Raw genomic sequence first — 15,817 nt, forward strand, 5'->3', positions numbered from 1 at the left:
TGAAAAATGTCAGTTACGCAAGAAATGAATTAATTCTTCACCTTCAAACCCCAGTTAGGAAGAGCCAAAGTATAGTTTTTTAATGGCGAATACAAAATATTCATCCCACTTTTGGAATCTTCAGTAATTCACATCGACCCTATTCTTCAAATTGTTGATCATATATCAAAACCAGTTCAGAGTTAATGTCATAAGGTCATGGTTTTTAAATGGACCTCCATCAAAATGAACATAAATATGAATTTTATCTGATTTACAAATATCTCATTTGAATTTTTGAATGTTCTCAATACCTAATTGGTTTATGGGTGGGAGGGAGAAATAAAAAATGTGCACATTTAAATAAAACGGTAAACCAAATTCGAAACTCTGAGAAAAAACTTGTAAGTTTGGTGGTGTGGTGTGCTCAGTTTTCTTTTCCATATAACATGATATTTCTGGTAAGCAAGAGTCGGTTTTCCTTTTTTCAACTTCTGATTATTCATAATGAATTCATAATGAAATGAAAAATTAAATATAATTTTTTGAGTTTGATGACAAGCATGATATATTCAACGGTTATATCTTACAGTCAATTACTATTTCAAATTCACATCCCAATTTTCAAGTATCACTCACAAAATATGATTAATTTGAATGATATTCTCCATGATTTGTCTCTTGATTCTGAAGATATATGGAAATATATTTTTTCACTTATTTCCAATTTGAATCTATCACTGATATGATTGCTGCCATTCAGCTCACTTACTATACAGCTCATTTAGTCATATATTTCAATAACATTGCTATAATACTCGTACAGTAGGTTAGGTTATGTAAGGTCCAAAGTGAGTAGGTCTATTGCTCATGCAGAATATCCAATGTGACATAAGCTCTGTGGCATGCAGCACCATCCTGTTGCAACCACATGTCGTTTGTATCCAGATCATCCGAAAGAAGTTGATGATTATCGACCTACAGTGCTCGCCATTACACTGATGGTCTGTCGAACGTCGTTTTCAAAGAAAGTTATTCAAACACTGTTCTACAGGTTTCACCCAACAACAAAACAAGGATAGAAGTTAAGTCACAATACAATGACAAGTTATAAGATGAAAACAATACATATAGAATTAGTTGAAGTAAAAATACCTAATCTCAGAGATGGAACAGTAGAAAATGTCGAGCTGGCAATTTGCAGAATTGCATTTGACACATGCTCTGCAGAGGTGAACGTTTCGAAATATTTTTACGTGGTGTTGGCAGATAAAAAGTATTAACTACTCTAGAGGTTGGTCTAGCTACATTAAAATTAAGTTTTTGCAGAATACGTGGCTCAATAATTGAATTATTAATCAGCTTAAAAAGAAAAATTGTGGAGTGACAATCACGACGGCAACCCAAGCTATTCATAGCATGTCTAGCTAACAATGCATCATGGGGAAATACAATTGGTGGATAGATATTGTCTGATCTATAGGAGAGAAGTTTCAAGAAACGACCTTGTACTGATTCAACTTTTTCTGTATACAACTGATGAGATGGATTCCAGATTATGGATGCATACTCTAATTTTGATCTGACGAAAGCATAGTATAAGGTTTTCGATGTTGATGGATTCGAGAAATCTCTGGAGATTAGTGCAATAGACAAACAGACAGAACAAGGTTTCTAATTTTTCCGTTAGTGGCAGCAGCTTTCAGGTGGTTGTTTAGGATCTCGATATGAGCTATTAGTAGGTGGGCAAGCGACAATAAATAGATACCTTTTACAGATAACTTTCCAAAAACGTCTACGCAAAAGCTATTTGAGACGTTTTTTCTATTGATAAGTTAGATCAGGGGTCTCCAAACTACGGCCCGCGGGCCAAATCCGGCCCGCCAGTGTCATCAATCCGGCCCGCGACAGCCAATGATTTACTGTCATCAATTTGACCTGCGACAGCCAATGATTACCTAGTTGTTGTTACTATTGCTGTGATAAGTTGAAGAAAAAAACACAGAATGATAATTTCTCGGTTTTATTTACTTGCAAGGTAAAACTTAACGACAGAAATGAAGACAAAGAAAACTTAAGTATCTGAGTTTAAGCATAATAATAACTAACAAATAATTGAATTGAATCACAGTAAAACAAAAACACTAATGACATTTATGTAATTGTGATTTTCCACCGACAATACTTTGTAGTTGTGGATCAATTTTAATTGTACCAATTATCAAAAGAGATTTAAGATGCTCATCGGTTAATTGAGATCTGTAAACATTCTTTGTGTACTTCATCTTGAAAAACGTTTTCTCACCCCAACCCACGAGCAAAATTATGCAAATTATCAAATTGTTCCAGAGGAAGACTCTTTTAAAATTTCAACAAAGATGAACTTTGATATTTGTTCTTAAGCATATCACTGCACCGTAAATCAATAATTTCCATTTGGACTTTCGGAGCCAGGGTTTCAATGTCAGAATCAAAAGGATTTTGAAAAAGCTTAATTTCATTCGCAATGACATCAAAATCTGAAAAACGAGTATCAAAATTTGTCTTCAAAGCACTCAAAGTTTCGATTGCAAAATTGACGGGAAATTCAGTCTCTGTAGTGAGGCTGAATATTTCACATGTTTCAAAATGTGTGAAAAATTTTTTACGTAATTACAATTGAAATAGTATTATTTTCTGCCCGAAAGATTTTATATTGGTGTATAAATCAGGGAGAAGCTGATTTTCTCCTTGCAATCTCAAATTCAGTTCGTTCATATGATTTGTCAAATCGACATAGAAGGCTAACTTCCACATCCATTCCCTTTTTTCTAAATAGGCAAAAGGGCGCTGCTTCTCATTTAAAAAAATTTCGATCTCTGCTCGAAGTTCAAAAAAGCGCTTAAGGACTTTTCCGCAACTAAGCCAGCTTACGGCAGTATGATATGATAAATCATTTTCTCCAATGAAGTTAACAACTGACATGACTGGTTTTAGAACTTCAGACATATCCAAATATTTTCCGCATATGAACTGTTGATGAATGATACAATGTAAGGCTAATGGTTTTGAACCACCATCTTTTTCTACTGCCTTTGACACAAGTGCAACCATTTCTTTATTTTTACCATTCATATTTTTGCCTCCATCAGTTATAGATTTCAAATTTCTCCATCGAAGGTTCTTTTTATGAATGGTATTTTCAACTCCCTTAAAAATATCTGCCTCAGTTGTCGTGCCGTGAATATTATCAATATCAAGAAGTTCTCCATACACTTCATAGCTTTTATCTACTCCGCGAATAAAAATCAACACCTGAGCAGTATATGACACATCCGTTGACTCATCCAATACTGGAGAAAACCACTCATGATGTCCATTTTTGTCAGACAGTTGAGATGATATATTTTCTGCGATGTATTGCACCCTCCTAGCCACGGTGTTTGCTGACAAACTGACACTTTTAAATAAATTCACCTTTTCGGGGCATATTTCTTCGGCTACTACAATCAAGCATTCTTTTATCATTTATCCATCGGTGAATGGTTTGCCACGTTTTCCGATTTCAAGAGCCACACGAAAGCTGGCGCGAGTTGCAGACTCTTGTTCAGTATTCGCTTTGGTAAATAAAGATTGCAGCGATTTTGAGTCCGCGTTTCAAAGTTTCAAATTTTTCCTTCCGCAAACTTCCTGTATACTTGGAGTAACTTTGAAGATGTTTCGATTCATAGTGTCGTTTAAAGTTATAGTCTTTGAGAACAGATATGGTTTCATTACAAATTAAACAAAGCGCCTTATTACTGGACTCAATCACAAAATACTGAAAGTTCCATTTTTTTGGAACGTTCTGCATTCACTGTCGATTTTTCGCTTCTTTTCCATACTAACAAATCACACATAAAAACAATAAGTCAAATCAAAATACTTTTATTGACGGGTGTTACTTTATTTCACAATAGACAGTTTCGCTTCCTTCGCCTTTCCTACGCAGACTAACTCGCAGTTGCGCCGCTAGCCTTTTTATATGCAATTATTACTGCCATCTCGAGGTGATCGGAATACACTAGCTAGAACCAGAACTTTCTCAAACCAACGCGGTAATTCCAAATATTTAATTACGCCTAATGCCACCTAGCGGGTAGCTGAAAAAGAAAGTACATAGTACCACTACTTGCCACTAGCTCTCGTTAAGTGTCACAATACACAATAATAATTGAAATGCAAAAAAGCGTAAGTTTGCTTAGGTCACGCACTTTGCGACTATCCTAGTCTAGAAATATAGTTAAGGGCAGAAATTGACCCTTGGAACAAACTGAAAAAATCATTATGGCCCGAAGGCTTCAAAGTTTGGAGACCCCTGAGTTAGATAATCAAAATCGAAATTATAGAGCTTTAACGTATTTTGGACAAACAACTGAAAAAGTAGATTCATTTTTTAAGCAAGTGAAAAGTTACTTAAAAATAATGAAGACAAAACATCCAAATTCGAGAAATCAGGAGTATATAAATTATAGTGTGGAACGTGGCCTAAGGTATATATTGGTCAAACTGGCAGAACATTCAGGAATCGAACCCAGGAATATCATATGAGTTATGTAAATAAGAAAACAAGTTGAACATATTCAAATCATCTTTAGAAGTAAATCATATTTCTAACGAAGAGTTCGAAATTTCACACATAAAAACTGAATTGTTGGAAAGCAATGGAAATTAATAAACTTAAAAATTCAAACATTCCAATGAATGAGCAACTGGATTTGAATAGATCACCATTATTGAACTTGTTTTCTTAAAAAACCGAGGATGTTGTTAAATTTCTTATAAGATACGTCCCTGTTTTATGACAACTGTCATGACGACAGAAGAAGAGAGATTGTCAAACAACGACAGTTAGAAATGTTGGTTTTTGTAACTCCGTAAAAATATACATTGAATAAATATATGCAACAGCATTTTCAATTACCAGAACCAGCACAGATTCGAGTGGTTGCGATAGGAGTACAGAAATAACAATACAAATACAGTCCACTTCAACAGCAAGGCACTCCAGCACCACAAGAATATACAGATATATTATTATTGATGTAGAAGTGAGGCAATATGCTTCAGGTTTTCATAATTGAAAACGTACCTCAGGTATATAAGAATTGTAGAGGTTTAGGTAATTTGATGGAGGTAGTCTCAATTGTAGTTACCTGTGGTTGGCGCTACCGTGCTAGCGAAACATGTTGTGATATATATTTTTCAAATAAAGTTTGTGAAGATCAAATCGTGAGTTGTAGTTTATGAAAAGTTTGGAAATTGATTTCTATCAAATTCTTTTTCAGGTATTTTTGGGCTTCCTAGCCTTAAGTACTGCTGCCCCCCAGTATCAGCCATTTGCTTACAAAAGAGTCTCAACCGAGTCCAGCATAAACCGTGATAATGATGGGCAATATCATCCAGATAATACCGGTGCATATAACCCAGACAGTTCTGGAGGATACCTGCACTCAGATAATCCCTATATCGGGAGTCTAGGCCGTCGTTATCCTGCTGGAATTGATAACAGTGGTCAGTACGTACCTGATAATTCTGGTGCATACAACAACAATGACGGTCAATACCATCCTGACAACAGCGGTGCATATAATCCAGATGCTTTAGGACAATACGTACATTCTGGTGATTCTTACATCCACCAAGGAGGTAATTACAATGGAGATGATAGAAGAGGTAGGTCTCATGGATTTCAGTATCCTGTGAACAATTATTGGTTTACCACCATCCTGTTTATTGTTTTTTCCGAATAAATTGTTTTCTTAGCGGTAGATAATATTAAATCCGAAACTTCAATCAAATAATAATAATAATTTTATCAACCATTATCGGTACATAATGGACATATGGTAAGTCAATAATTGTAATATACAGTGTTACCCATTTTTAATGGAAACACCCCGCTAAAATTTGAAGTTGTAAACCGATTTTAATAATTTTTTATTTTGACAAAATTTGAAATGTTTATTAAAGTTTCAGGGCATACTACGATATTTTTTCTCAGTCGAAAATCGGGATTGGCGATTTTTTTATTGAAAAAATCACTGCGCCACTGGATTCAGAGTGCCTCTAGACAGGTGTGACAATATCATGGAAAAATATTCATTATTAACAAAGTTATGACAACTCAAAGATTCTAAAACTCACACAGCTAACAGTCACAAAAAATACCCTATATCAACAGATATAGCCATGATAATATTTTTTTATGATTTCAACAATAAAGTGCCGCCAGATGAAAAAAAAACAAATAGCGTAAATATTTTTAATGATAATAACGGAATTACATTCTAGTTTTCACGCAAATTAACTAAAACTAAGACCTAATATTTCAATTTAAATCTTAGTTGCCATGGAAATGATATTACAGTTTGACACTTGTGAAAGATTTAAGTGTACTTATTATCAACAATATTCACCTTACAGTTCTTCGAATTATTTTGTGTCATGGCTGCAAGATTGAGCGTAAGAGAGAAAATTGAAATTGTACGCCTTTCGGGAGATGACGTTAGAAGTGCTAGAGAGGTTTGTAGAGTATTTAATGAGAGACATCCAGATCGTCCTCGTATTGGCTGCGGTACGGCAAATAAAATAAATAAAATATTCAATGAAACTGGTGCAGTATCAAAAATGATGTTAAAAAGTAATCCTGTACAAAGACGAAACAGGAATGACAGGAATGATCAAATCATTTTAGATTATTTCGGAAATAATCCTTATGCCAGTATAAGGAATGCTACTTTAGATTTGAATATTCTACGAGAAACTATTCGGAGATGTCTCAAGGCGAAGAATATTAAACCTTTCAAGCCAACATTTTTACACACACTTCAAGAAGGCGACGAAGCAAGACGCCTGGAATATTGTTTATGGGCCCAAGGGGAATATTTAAACAATAGAAATTTCCTCAAAAATATTTTATATACCGACGAAGCCACTTTCACTACAAATGGAGTAGTGTCATCACAGAATTGTGGCTATTGGGCAGCGAATAATCCTAATTGGGTAATAAACTGTAAAAGCCAGTTTTCACAAAAAATCAACGTCTGGTGTAGGATATTGAACGAACGAATTATTGGTCCTTTCTTTTTTGAGGAAAACATTAATGCGCAGAGGTTTCTGGAATTTTTAAACACAGAGTTTTGAGGTGCTATTCACTAGCTTCCAATCAATGAACGATCAAATTTAGTTGTCCAGTTAGATGGGTGTTCAGTTCATTATGCCAGAGCTGTGAGGCAATGGCTTAACGAACATTTTCCAAACCGATGGATAGGCCGTGGTAGTCCGTTTATAGAGTGGCCACCCAGATTTCCAGACCTCACAGTTTTGGACTTTTTTCTCTGGGGACTTCTTACATAAAAGGTTTACAAAAACCGCTCAAGAGATAGAAATGAACTTTGTGCAAGAATTCGACAGGTATGTGCATATATTAGCCCTCAAGAACTAAGGAACGCAATCAGAAACATTCGTAAGCGCTACGACACATGTATCGAAAAACGTGGTGGATTAGTAGAGGCTACTAGAATATGAGCTAGAATTAATTGTTGCACTGAATCGAAACATCTCAATAATTAGTTATTATTTACGTTTATTAAAATTTTTTGCTTCATTGTTAGTTGAATTGTGTGAATGTAATTCCGTTATTTTCATTAAAAATATTAACGCTATTTGTTTTTTTTTTATCTGGCGGCACTTTATTGATGAAATCATAAAAAAATGATATATTGTGACTGTTACCTGTGCGAGTTTTCGAATTTTTGAGTTGTCATAACTTTGTTAATAATGAATATTTGTTCATGAAATTTTGGTCACACCTATTTAGAGGCACTCTGAATTCAGTGGCGTAGTGATTTTTTCATTAAAAAAATCGCTAATAAAAATTCCCGATTTTCGACTAAGAAAAAATATCGTAGTATGTATGCCCTGAAACTTTAATAAACATTTCAAATTTTGTCCCAAGGTAGACCTTTTAGTACTTGACATTAAAAAAAAATTATTAAAATCGATGTTCATCTTCAAATTTCAGGGGGGTGTTTCCATTAAAAATGAGTCCCACTGTAAATTATATACATATTAAGAATAAAAATAATAGTTAGTCATACTTGAATAACGAATTGAAGCATAAAGATGAAATATAAAACAAATATAAAAGCATAAAACACGGCACATAATATATAAATGTTAGAATTTAAAGGCAAATACATATACAGGGCTATTCAAATTCGTTTCTGTACATGGAGATCTCGTAAACGATAAGAGATAGAGTGTCGGTTGAAATATGGTAAAGTTGCGTATTTTAGGGACCTATTCCATGATGTAAAGAAATCGAATATAGCTTTCTTGGTTCTGGAGGTATACAGGAAAAACTAAAAAATCCCAAATTATTTTTTGCCTATATCTTCTTTATTAGCAGACATATTGAAAAATCTGTTCACATTTTGCTCTTGGCACTTGATGTGGGCTCTCAGAATATATCCATGAACCTTTTATACAAGGTGTCATCTGACTTGGGGCACCCCCATCTATGAATTTTTAAATTCGGACCTGTATTTTTCGTTGTAGTTTTTGGATCGTAGACGTTCACTGCATACTGAGAAATTGAATTCAATTTTATATTTCGAGATGTTTAGGTAATATTCGATTATAATTTTGTGAATTATTTCCTTTTAAAATACGGCCCTGGAAATTGGTTGACTGAGTTGAATGAATTTATAATAGCAACTTTCAGGTCTCCCTATGTGTCGTAGAGTTTTCGAGAGTTTTTTTTCACTTTTAGGCACCTATTCATATTTTTTCCATTGCTCTTATCGTTTTCTACAATGAACTCCGAACAAGAAAACTTTTTATGATTATTTGAAACATATCTACATCAAAAATATATTATATGTGTTTCAATAAGCAGAAAAAGAAATGATAGCAATAATAACATCCGAAACGAACACTATAATTGTAATGAAAATTGAAATGAAGTAATTTATATAGGTACCCAAAAAATTATTGGTTCAATAAATGTTCGAATTGGAGTCCTTCCATTTCGAGACACTTTTAAACTCGGTTTTTCATATTATTTATTGCCCTTAATACACTTATTTGCTGCATTGTTGCGAAATCATTGAAAATCTCCAATCTCGTGTCTTCCACATTTTCTATCTCTCTGCCAGCGTAAATCCTGTTTTTCAATGTCACCCATAGAAAATAGTCCAACATAGTAAGATCTGGTGATCTTGCAGACCATCTTATTGCCCCATTTATTTGTCTCGAAATGGAAGGACTCCAATTCGAACATTTATTGCACAATAAATTTTTTGTTTATTATAAATTACTTACTTCATTTCAATTTTCATTATAATTATAGTGTTCGTTTCGGATGTTTTCATTGCTACCATTTTTTTGTCTAATCATCAAAACACATATAATATAATTTTGTTGTAGATATGTTTCAGATAATCATAAACGGTTTTCTTATTCGAAGTTCATTGTAGAAAACGCTCAGAGAAAATGAAAAAATATGAATAGGTACCTGAAAATGAAAAAAAAAAACTCTCGAAAAACTCTACGGTACATAGGGAGACGTGAAAGTTGCTATTGGTTTTTTGGTTTTTCCTGTATATCTCCAGAACCAAAAGAGCTATATTTGATTTCTTTACATCATTGAATAGGTTTCTAAAATACGCAACTTTGTCATAATTTAACCGACACTCCATCTCTTATCGTTTACGAGATCCACATGTAGAGACACGAATTTGAATATTACATTAGGAATTATTCCCAGGAATTATCATTCCAATAGCCTTTTAAAGTATAAAAACATTTTTTTATTAAGAATAGTTTCGTATTATTCTTAAAGATTTTATATGATTTTGACTACTTGATTGAATTAGGTAATTTATTCTAAAGTGAGATAGCATTGTATATTGGAGAATTTATATACTTATACAAAATATATACTTGAGATTTTTTTTATCTACAAGCACTTTCATGTGCTTAATCGCGAAGAATGCTGCATTAAATTTCTTGCAAACCCCATCAATATGTAGTTCCCAATTTAAAGATTCAAAACATTCATTAGAGACGTATCCATTTGTAAAGGAATATTTCCGGATGCCCTCAAACGCACAGTTATAATAAATAATAAATATAATAAAAGTGCAGATATATATATGTATATATATATATATATATATATATATATATATATATATATATATATATATATATATATATATATATATCTGCACTTTTATTATATTTATTATTATTATTTTATTATAACATTTTATAGATCAGACTCAGCATACCCATGCATAAGACTTCACCTTTTATGGGTTTTCTATTTTATTTGCTATTATTGTTACTCACTTTATTATACATCTAAATATTATGGGCGAATAAATTATTATTATTCGAACTCTAGAACAGCTTTTTGTTGAAACCGGAGTTCATTAACAGTATTTTCCACGCCTGTTGCAGAATGATCCGTTTCAGTTGTTTAAAAAAAGGTGAAAATTTGAGGTCAGGTCAAAGGTTATCAGTATTTCATTTCACTATTTTCTAGTCTAATGGTAATGAACTATTTCTCGTTAAGGGTTCCAAGCATCACCAGTTAGTGCCAACAAACCAACACTAACCAGGCCAGTAGCTGCTTCATCTTCCAATGGAAATAAACCAGTAGCCAACAATAACAACTATAAGAATTTCGACAAATACGGCATCATCAGGAAAATCGAACAAGTATTAGAAGACGGTTATCATTACATGTAAGTTCAACCATATCAGAGAACTCCCATGAGAAGTATGATTTTTCCCAATTCACATTTTTTCAAGTGATTGTCATTTATCACAAATCACAAAAAGAAATAACTAAAATGATACATACAGTTGAATAAACATACAGTGAAAAATGAATATATGATGAATGGATTATGGAAAAGGGATTCGAATATGTGAATAAACTACTTAATATATAAAATTAAAAACACACAAGATAATATGAATGTCTGTTGAAAAAATTTGTCAAATTTTCATGTTTTCCAAAAAACAGTTATTTATTTCTTCAAAATAGTGCTAGCTTTCTTTTCAATCCTCGAGACAGTTCATGGATCTCTTCAAACTTAGAAACAGAAAAATGTCGCAGGTGGCCAAATCTTGTGAATACGCTGGCTGAGGCATGATAATGGTGTTGTTTTTGGCCGAAAAATCACGAACAAACAATGACAAGCAATGTTGCACCCCGTAAAACTTCCCAAACTTTTCTATGCGTTATAATCAAATTATTGAAAGGATTATATTTTTAGGAGTGATTAATTTTTGGGAAAGAAAGTTTTTGCCTTTCTACTATTTCATCTTTCAAAGAAAGGAAGGAGGCAATCAATTTTGAAAAAAGTAACTCTATAGCATGTGTAGATCATGCAAAGAAGTAACTTTCAGGCATAAACTGAAAAAAAAACGCCCTCCTGTAACAGCTACGTTCATATAAACATTGAATCACACGAAAGGAAATTTTTTCGAAACAGATACTATAATATGAACACTGAATTTATACGAAAAAGACTTTTCTCTACTCTGTGTGTATTCCAATTATTCGTTATGGAATTGAATCCGATACCATTCACAGGATTCCAATACAATATACTGAATGAAAAGTAAAAATTCCACGTATTTGGAACACTGTCATCCTCACTGGTAGACATCGATGTTTCGCCGTAAGAAGACACTTAGTAATTGATTGCTTCCTTCCTTCCTGTGGTGATTGTACCACGATGGAGTTCAAGAAAGCCAAAAACTGTCTTTCCCAAAAATTCTATTATTATTGTGTCACCATTGGTTTATTATATCATTTTTGGTTTTTTCAACCTTGTAGCATTTTTTCGAAAAATCAGTTTTTATCGAGATGTAGATTTTTTTTATTATCATTTAAAAATTCATTAGGTAATTGTTCAACACTCGAAGTTCCTATGGATAAATAACGAATAGTTGAAGACAAGAGAATTAAAACTCTCTATGATTTTTACCACTTTTATTTGTAACTAACGTGTGTCCTATAACGAAATTTTCAAACTCATACAATAAACCACATACATACATACTTACAGTAAAAAATAATAGCAGGGTGTTTATGTATATTTGAAACTTGTAAAAATTAGTTTCCTCCTCTTTAAGAATCTTTTTTTAAATTTGAGTTATCTTTAAAATTTTTCGAGATATTTGCAAAAAACCAAACCCTTTTTTTACTTTTCAGAAGTTCCAAAAATAAGATCTTGTGACCCATAGTAACAGAGCAAAATATAAAATGACAGATAATTAGATAAATAATGATTTTCAGATACGAAACTGAAAATGGAATATTAGCAGAAGAAGAAGGTCATTTGGCCAACAAAGGACAGGAAAATGAATACATGGACGTCAAAGGATTCTATAAATATATTGGAAAGGACAACGTTGAGTATAAGGTTGAGTACACTGTAGATGCATTGAACGGTTTCGTACCTAAGGGAGATCATCTTCCCCAAATTCCTCAAGCAACTGCATGAGTTAAAACCAACGTCAATCTACTGATCAAGTTGAGTTGACTACAAGTACAAATCCCATATTGCAAGATGAGTGAATATAACGACATATACTTCATTAATCATTCAAATAAATTAAAAAACATATTTTAGTTTCATTTTCCACAAACATGATCTTGATATGATCCAATAAACGTGTTTAAAAAAAAATACCTATATTGGTGAATCAATTTCTTAACCGACATTAAGATATTACATAAATTGTAAATAACACTTTTGTAAAATACTATCTCAAACCGCTAATAACCTTGAAGGTTGATGCGGGTAATTTGTGAATGAAATAAAATCCATTCAACAATATAGAGCAAAATATAAAATGAGGCCGATAGCCAGAAACACGTGTCCATGGTTTCCCGCTTTTTTGGAGTGTTGTGTCCACAAATCGTTTTATTTTAGTTGAATTGAAAAGGATAATTAAATTTCTCGTATTCTTGGTACACCAATGGGAGCTACTATTTATCCTATTATAGCTCAATACGTAACGAACGATCTTTTTGAAAACATACTTCCTAAAGTGAGTTTTTAAATTCCTTGACGTTGACGATGCCATTTGTGCAATACCTTATGACAAATCTCACGAAATTCTTAATGTTGTCAAAATATGTGATGAAAATTGCAATTCACTATCGAAATAGAAAATAATCAGACCCTTCCTTTTCTTGATATAAGAATTATCCGTAAAACTGATAATTCCTTGATCACTGATTGGTATGTCAAACCTAATAATTCAGGAAGATATATCAATTACTATTTTTTTTCATAAAAAATCAGTTGAAATCAATTTGATACTCTGTTTGAAAAAAAGAATAGAAAAATTAGATCACCCTTTCCTCAAGCAAAAAAATCTCAGGCCTCTTGGAGATATATTTATCGAAAATTCCTATCCCAGAAAACTTCTCAATATAATTATTTTCAATACTGGCAATAATACAAATTCCGATGTAATCAACAGAAATTTATGTAATAATACTTCACCTATAAAGTTTTCTTATAAATCTATACCTAATCTTGGAAATTTATCTTCAAATATCATAAAGCTTTTTCATAATGAACAAAATATGGATATATGCCAAAAAATATTATATCTATAAAGAATTTGAATACCAAATTAAATGATAAAACGGATACTGAAAAAAGGCAAATGTGATTTATAACATTCCTTATAACAATTGTAACTTTGATTATATTGGAACATCTAGAATTCTTAAAGATATAATAACTTCACATAAAAGTGATATAAAGCTCAATAAGAAATCATGTGCATTAGCGCAACATTTAATAGTAACATATACCAAATTACTCTATCATCAAAGTTTTACACACAGAAAAAACTATTTCCAAACGCCTTTTTCTTGATATGATTGAAATTAATATGTCTTCTGATTGTATGAATAAGAACACTGACCTTCATAATCTCAGCAGTATATTACAGTAAGTTAGTGGAACTACACCAAAAAACATTATGAAAATAATGAAAATTATATCAATCAACTCTTTCTTTACAGTCAAAGATTGTCAAATTATCATGCCCAGTGAAAAATAACATTTTTGTGGAAGTATGACATTTGTCAAATCAAAAAAAAACTTTCTTTCGTCAATTTATATGTTCAATTCATTGTTTTTCACTCATTTTTACTGAAAGTATGATTTGTAATGTTACTCATTAGAAATATATATATATATATATATATATATATATATATATATATATATATATATATATATATATATATATATATATAGGGTGGTTTTTCGGGGATTCGGTCTGTTTAGAATAACATAGTACTCTTTTTAGCTTTATAGCTGCCCGAGCTTTCGCTAATGTTTATTAGCTTTATCAAGGACTGTCATTTAAAAAAGGACATATTCGAACCACTCTATATCGACGATCGTTCAGTTATGATATATATAGTTTGTATTATAATATTCCACAATTATATAAAGTTAGTAGTTTCTTCATTTAAGTGCTGTTACAAAAAATATCTCATCGCTGCTCAATCAGAAAGCCATTGATTTCATAGACAACTTTTTGACATTGAATATGTGAAGTTGTCATTTTGATGTTGAAGACTTCTTTCAAAATTAAAATTTCCAAATTAAATATCCTCACATAGCACAGGTATGCTGTTTTATCCGTTATTATGTTTTATATATACCTATTATGTCCTTTTTTATATAACAGCCCTCGATAAAGCTAATAAACATTAGCGAAAGCTCGGACAGCTAAAAGACTAATATATTATTCTAAACAGACCGAATCCCCGAAAAACCACTCCTCTATATATATACCGGGTGTCCCACATTTTATGTGACAGGCAATGTCTGGTTTGTTGAAGGAGATACACAAAAATGTTTCATACAAAAGTTTTAGGAGTTCATGAGAGCTATATTTTGATATAATTTTTAAATATACAGGGTGTTTGGTGTAGGTGCTATAGACCAAAATTCCATTTTTTTAAATAGAACGCCCTGTATATCATTACATATTCAGATGCTATTCTACGTTAAATTCTGATATCATTTCATGTTTGGTTTTTGAAATTCGGTTACGGCGTTGTTGAGTTATTGCTTAAAATGTAAAGTCTTGAGAACTACTATTATTTTTAAAAATATCTCATACAATTATTCTCTCTGCATCAGATCACATGAAAATTAGTCGAAATTTTGGGTGTTCGAAGTAATGGTTTCAATTTTGAGTTGTGGAATTCAGTCAGGAATCATTTTGAATATGAAACAATTGCGAAATTGAAAGAGGTGTATTCGAAAACAAATCTTTAATTAATAACAATGTAAATAATATAACTTGATAAATCATTTCATAAGAATGGTAGGTACCTAGAAATAAGTCATAAAAATTGTTAAAGTGATGCCCATTAGATATTATACAGGCTTCGAAACGTCGAATCACTTCTCTCGTACAAGTCGCTCTTATAATATCAGGCGTAATATCACTGTACGCTAGTCGAATTTTCATTTTCAGATCATCCACATTCAAAGGGGGAGTAGTGAAAACAATATCTTTTAAATAACCCCATAGGAAAAAATCAAGCGGTGATAAATCTGGGGAACGAGCCGGCCACCGAATTGGACCCTTATTACCAATCCATCTATTTGGGTACGTTCTATCCAGATATTCAGTAACAACCTGTGAATTGTGAGGAGGAGCACCATCTTGTTGCCACCAAATTCCTTGTCGTTCTGCTATAGGAATATCTTCCATCAACTGGATCAAATCATTTTCTAGAAAATGTAAA

General features: G+C 32.3%; 1 protein-coding gene across 2 annotated transcripts; it reads left to right on the forward strand.

Annotated features, from left to right (window-relative positions):
* The first annotated feature begins 306 nt into the window (after nt 1–306).
* LOC141481806 (uncharacterized) lies at nt 307–12,648 on the forward strand. Of its 2 annotated transcripts, none has more exons than XM_074174042.1 (4): nt 307–440; nt 5,286–5,673; nt 10,583–10,754; nt 12,320–12,648. In XM_074174042.1, exons 1-4 carry the CDS (start codon nt 429–431, stop codon nt 12,525–12,527), a joined length of 780 nt encoding a protein of 259 aa, XP_074030143.1. In that variant the 5' UTR covers nt 307–428; the 3' UTR covers nt 12,528–12,648. The 2 variants fall into 2 exon arrangements, with proteins under 2 accessions (XP_074030143.1, XP_074030142.1); XM_074174041.1 differs by lacking the exon at nt 307–440 and adding an exon at nt 5,044–5,094.
* Nucleotides 12,649–15,817: the final 3,169 nt, after the last annotated feature.

This window comes from Leptinotarsa decemlineata, unplaced genomic scaffold (assembly GCF_025532065.1).
Source record: "Leptinotarsa decemlineata unplaced genomic scaffold, Ldec_3_MD MMD2_tig00000505_RagTag_RagTag, whole genome shotgun sequence".
NCBI classification, from domain to species: Eukaryota; Metazoa; Arthropoda; class Insecta; order Coleoptera; family Chrysomelidae; genus Leptinotarsa; species Leptinotarsa decemlineata.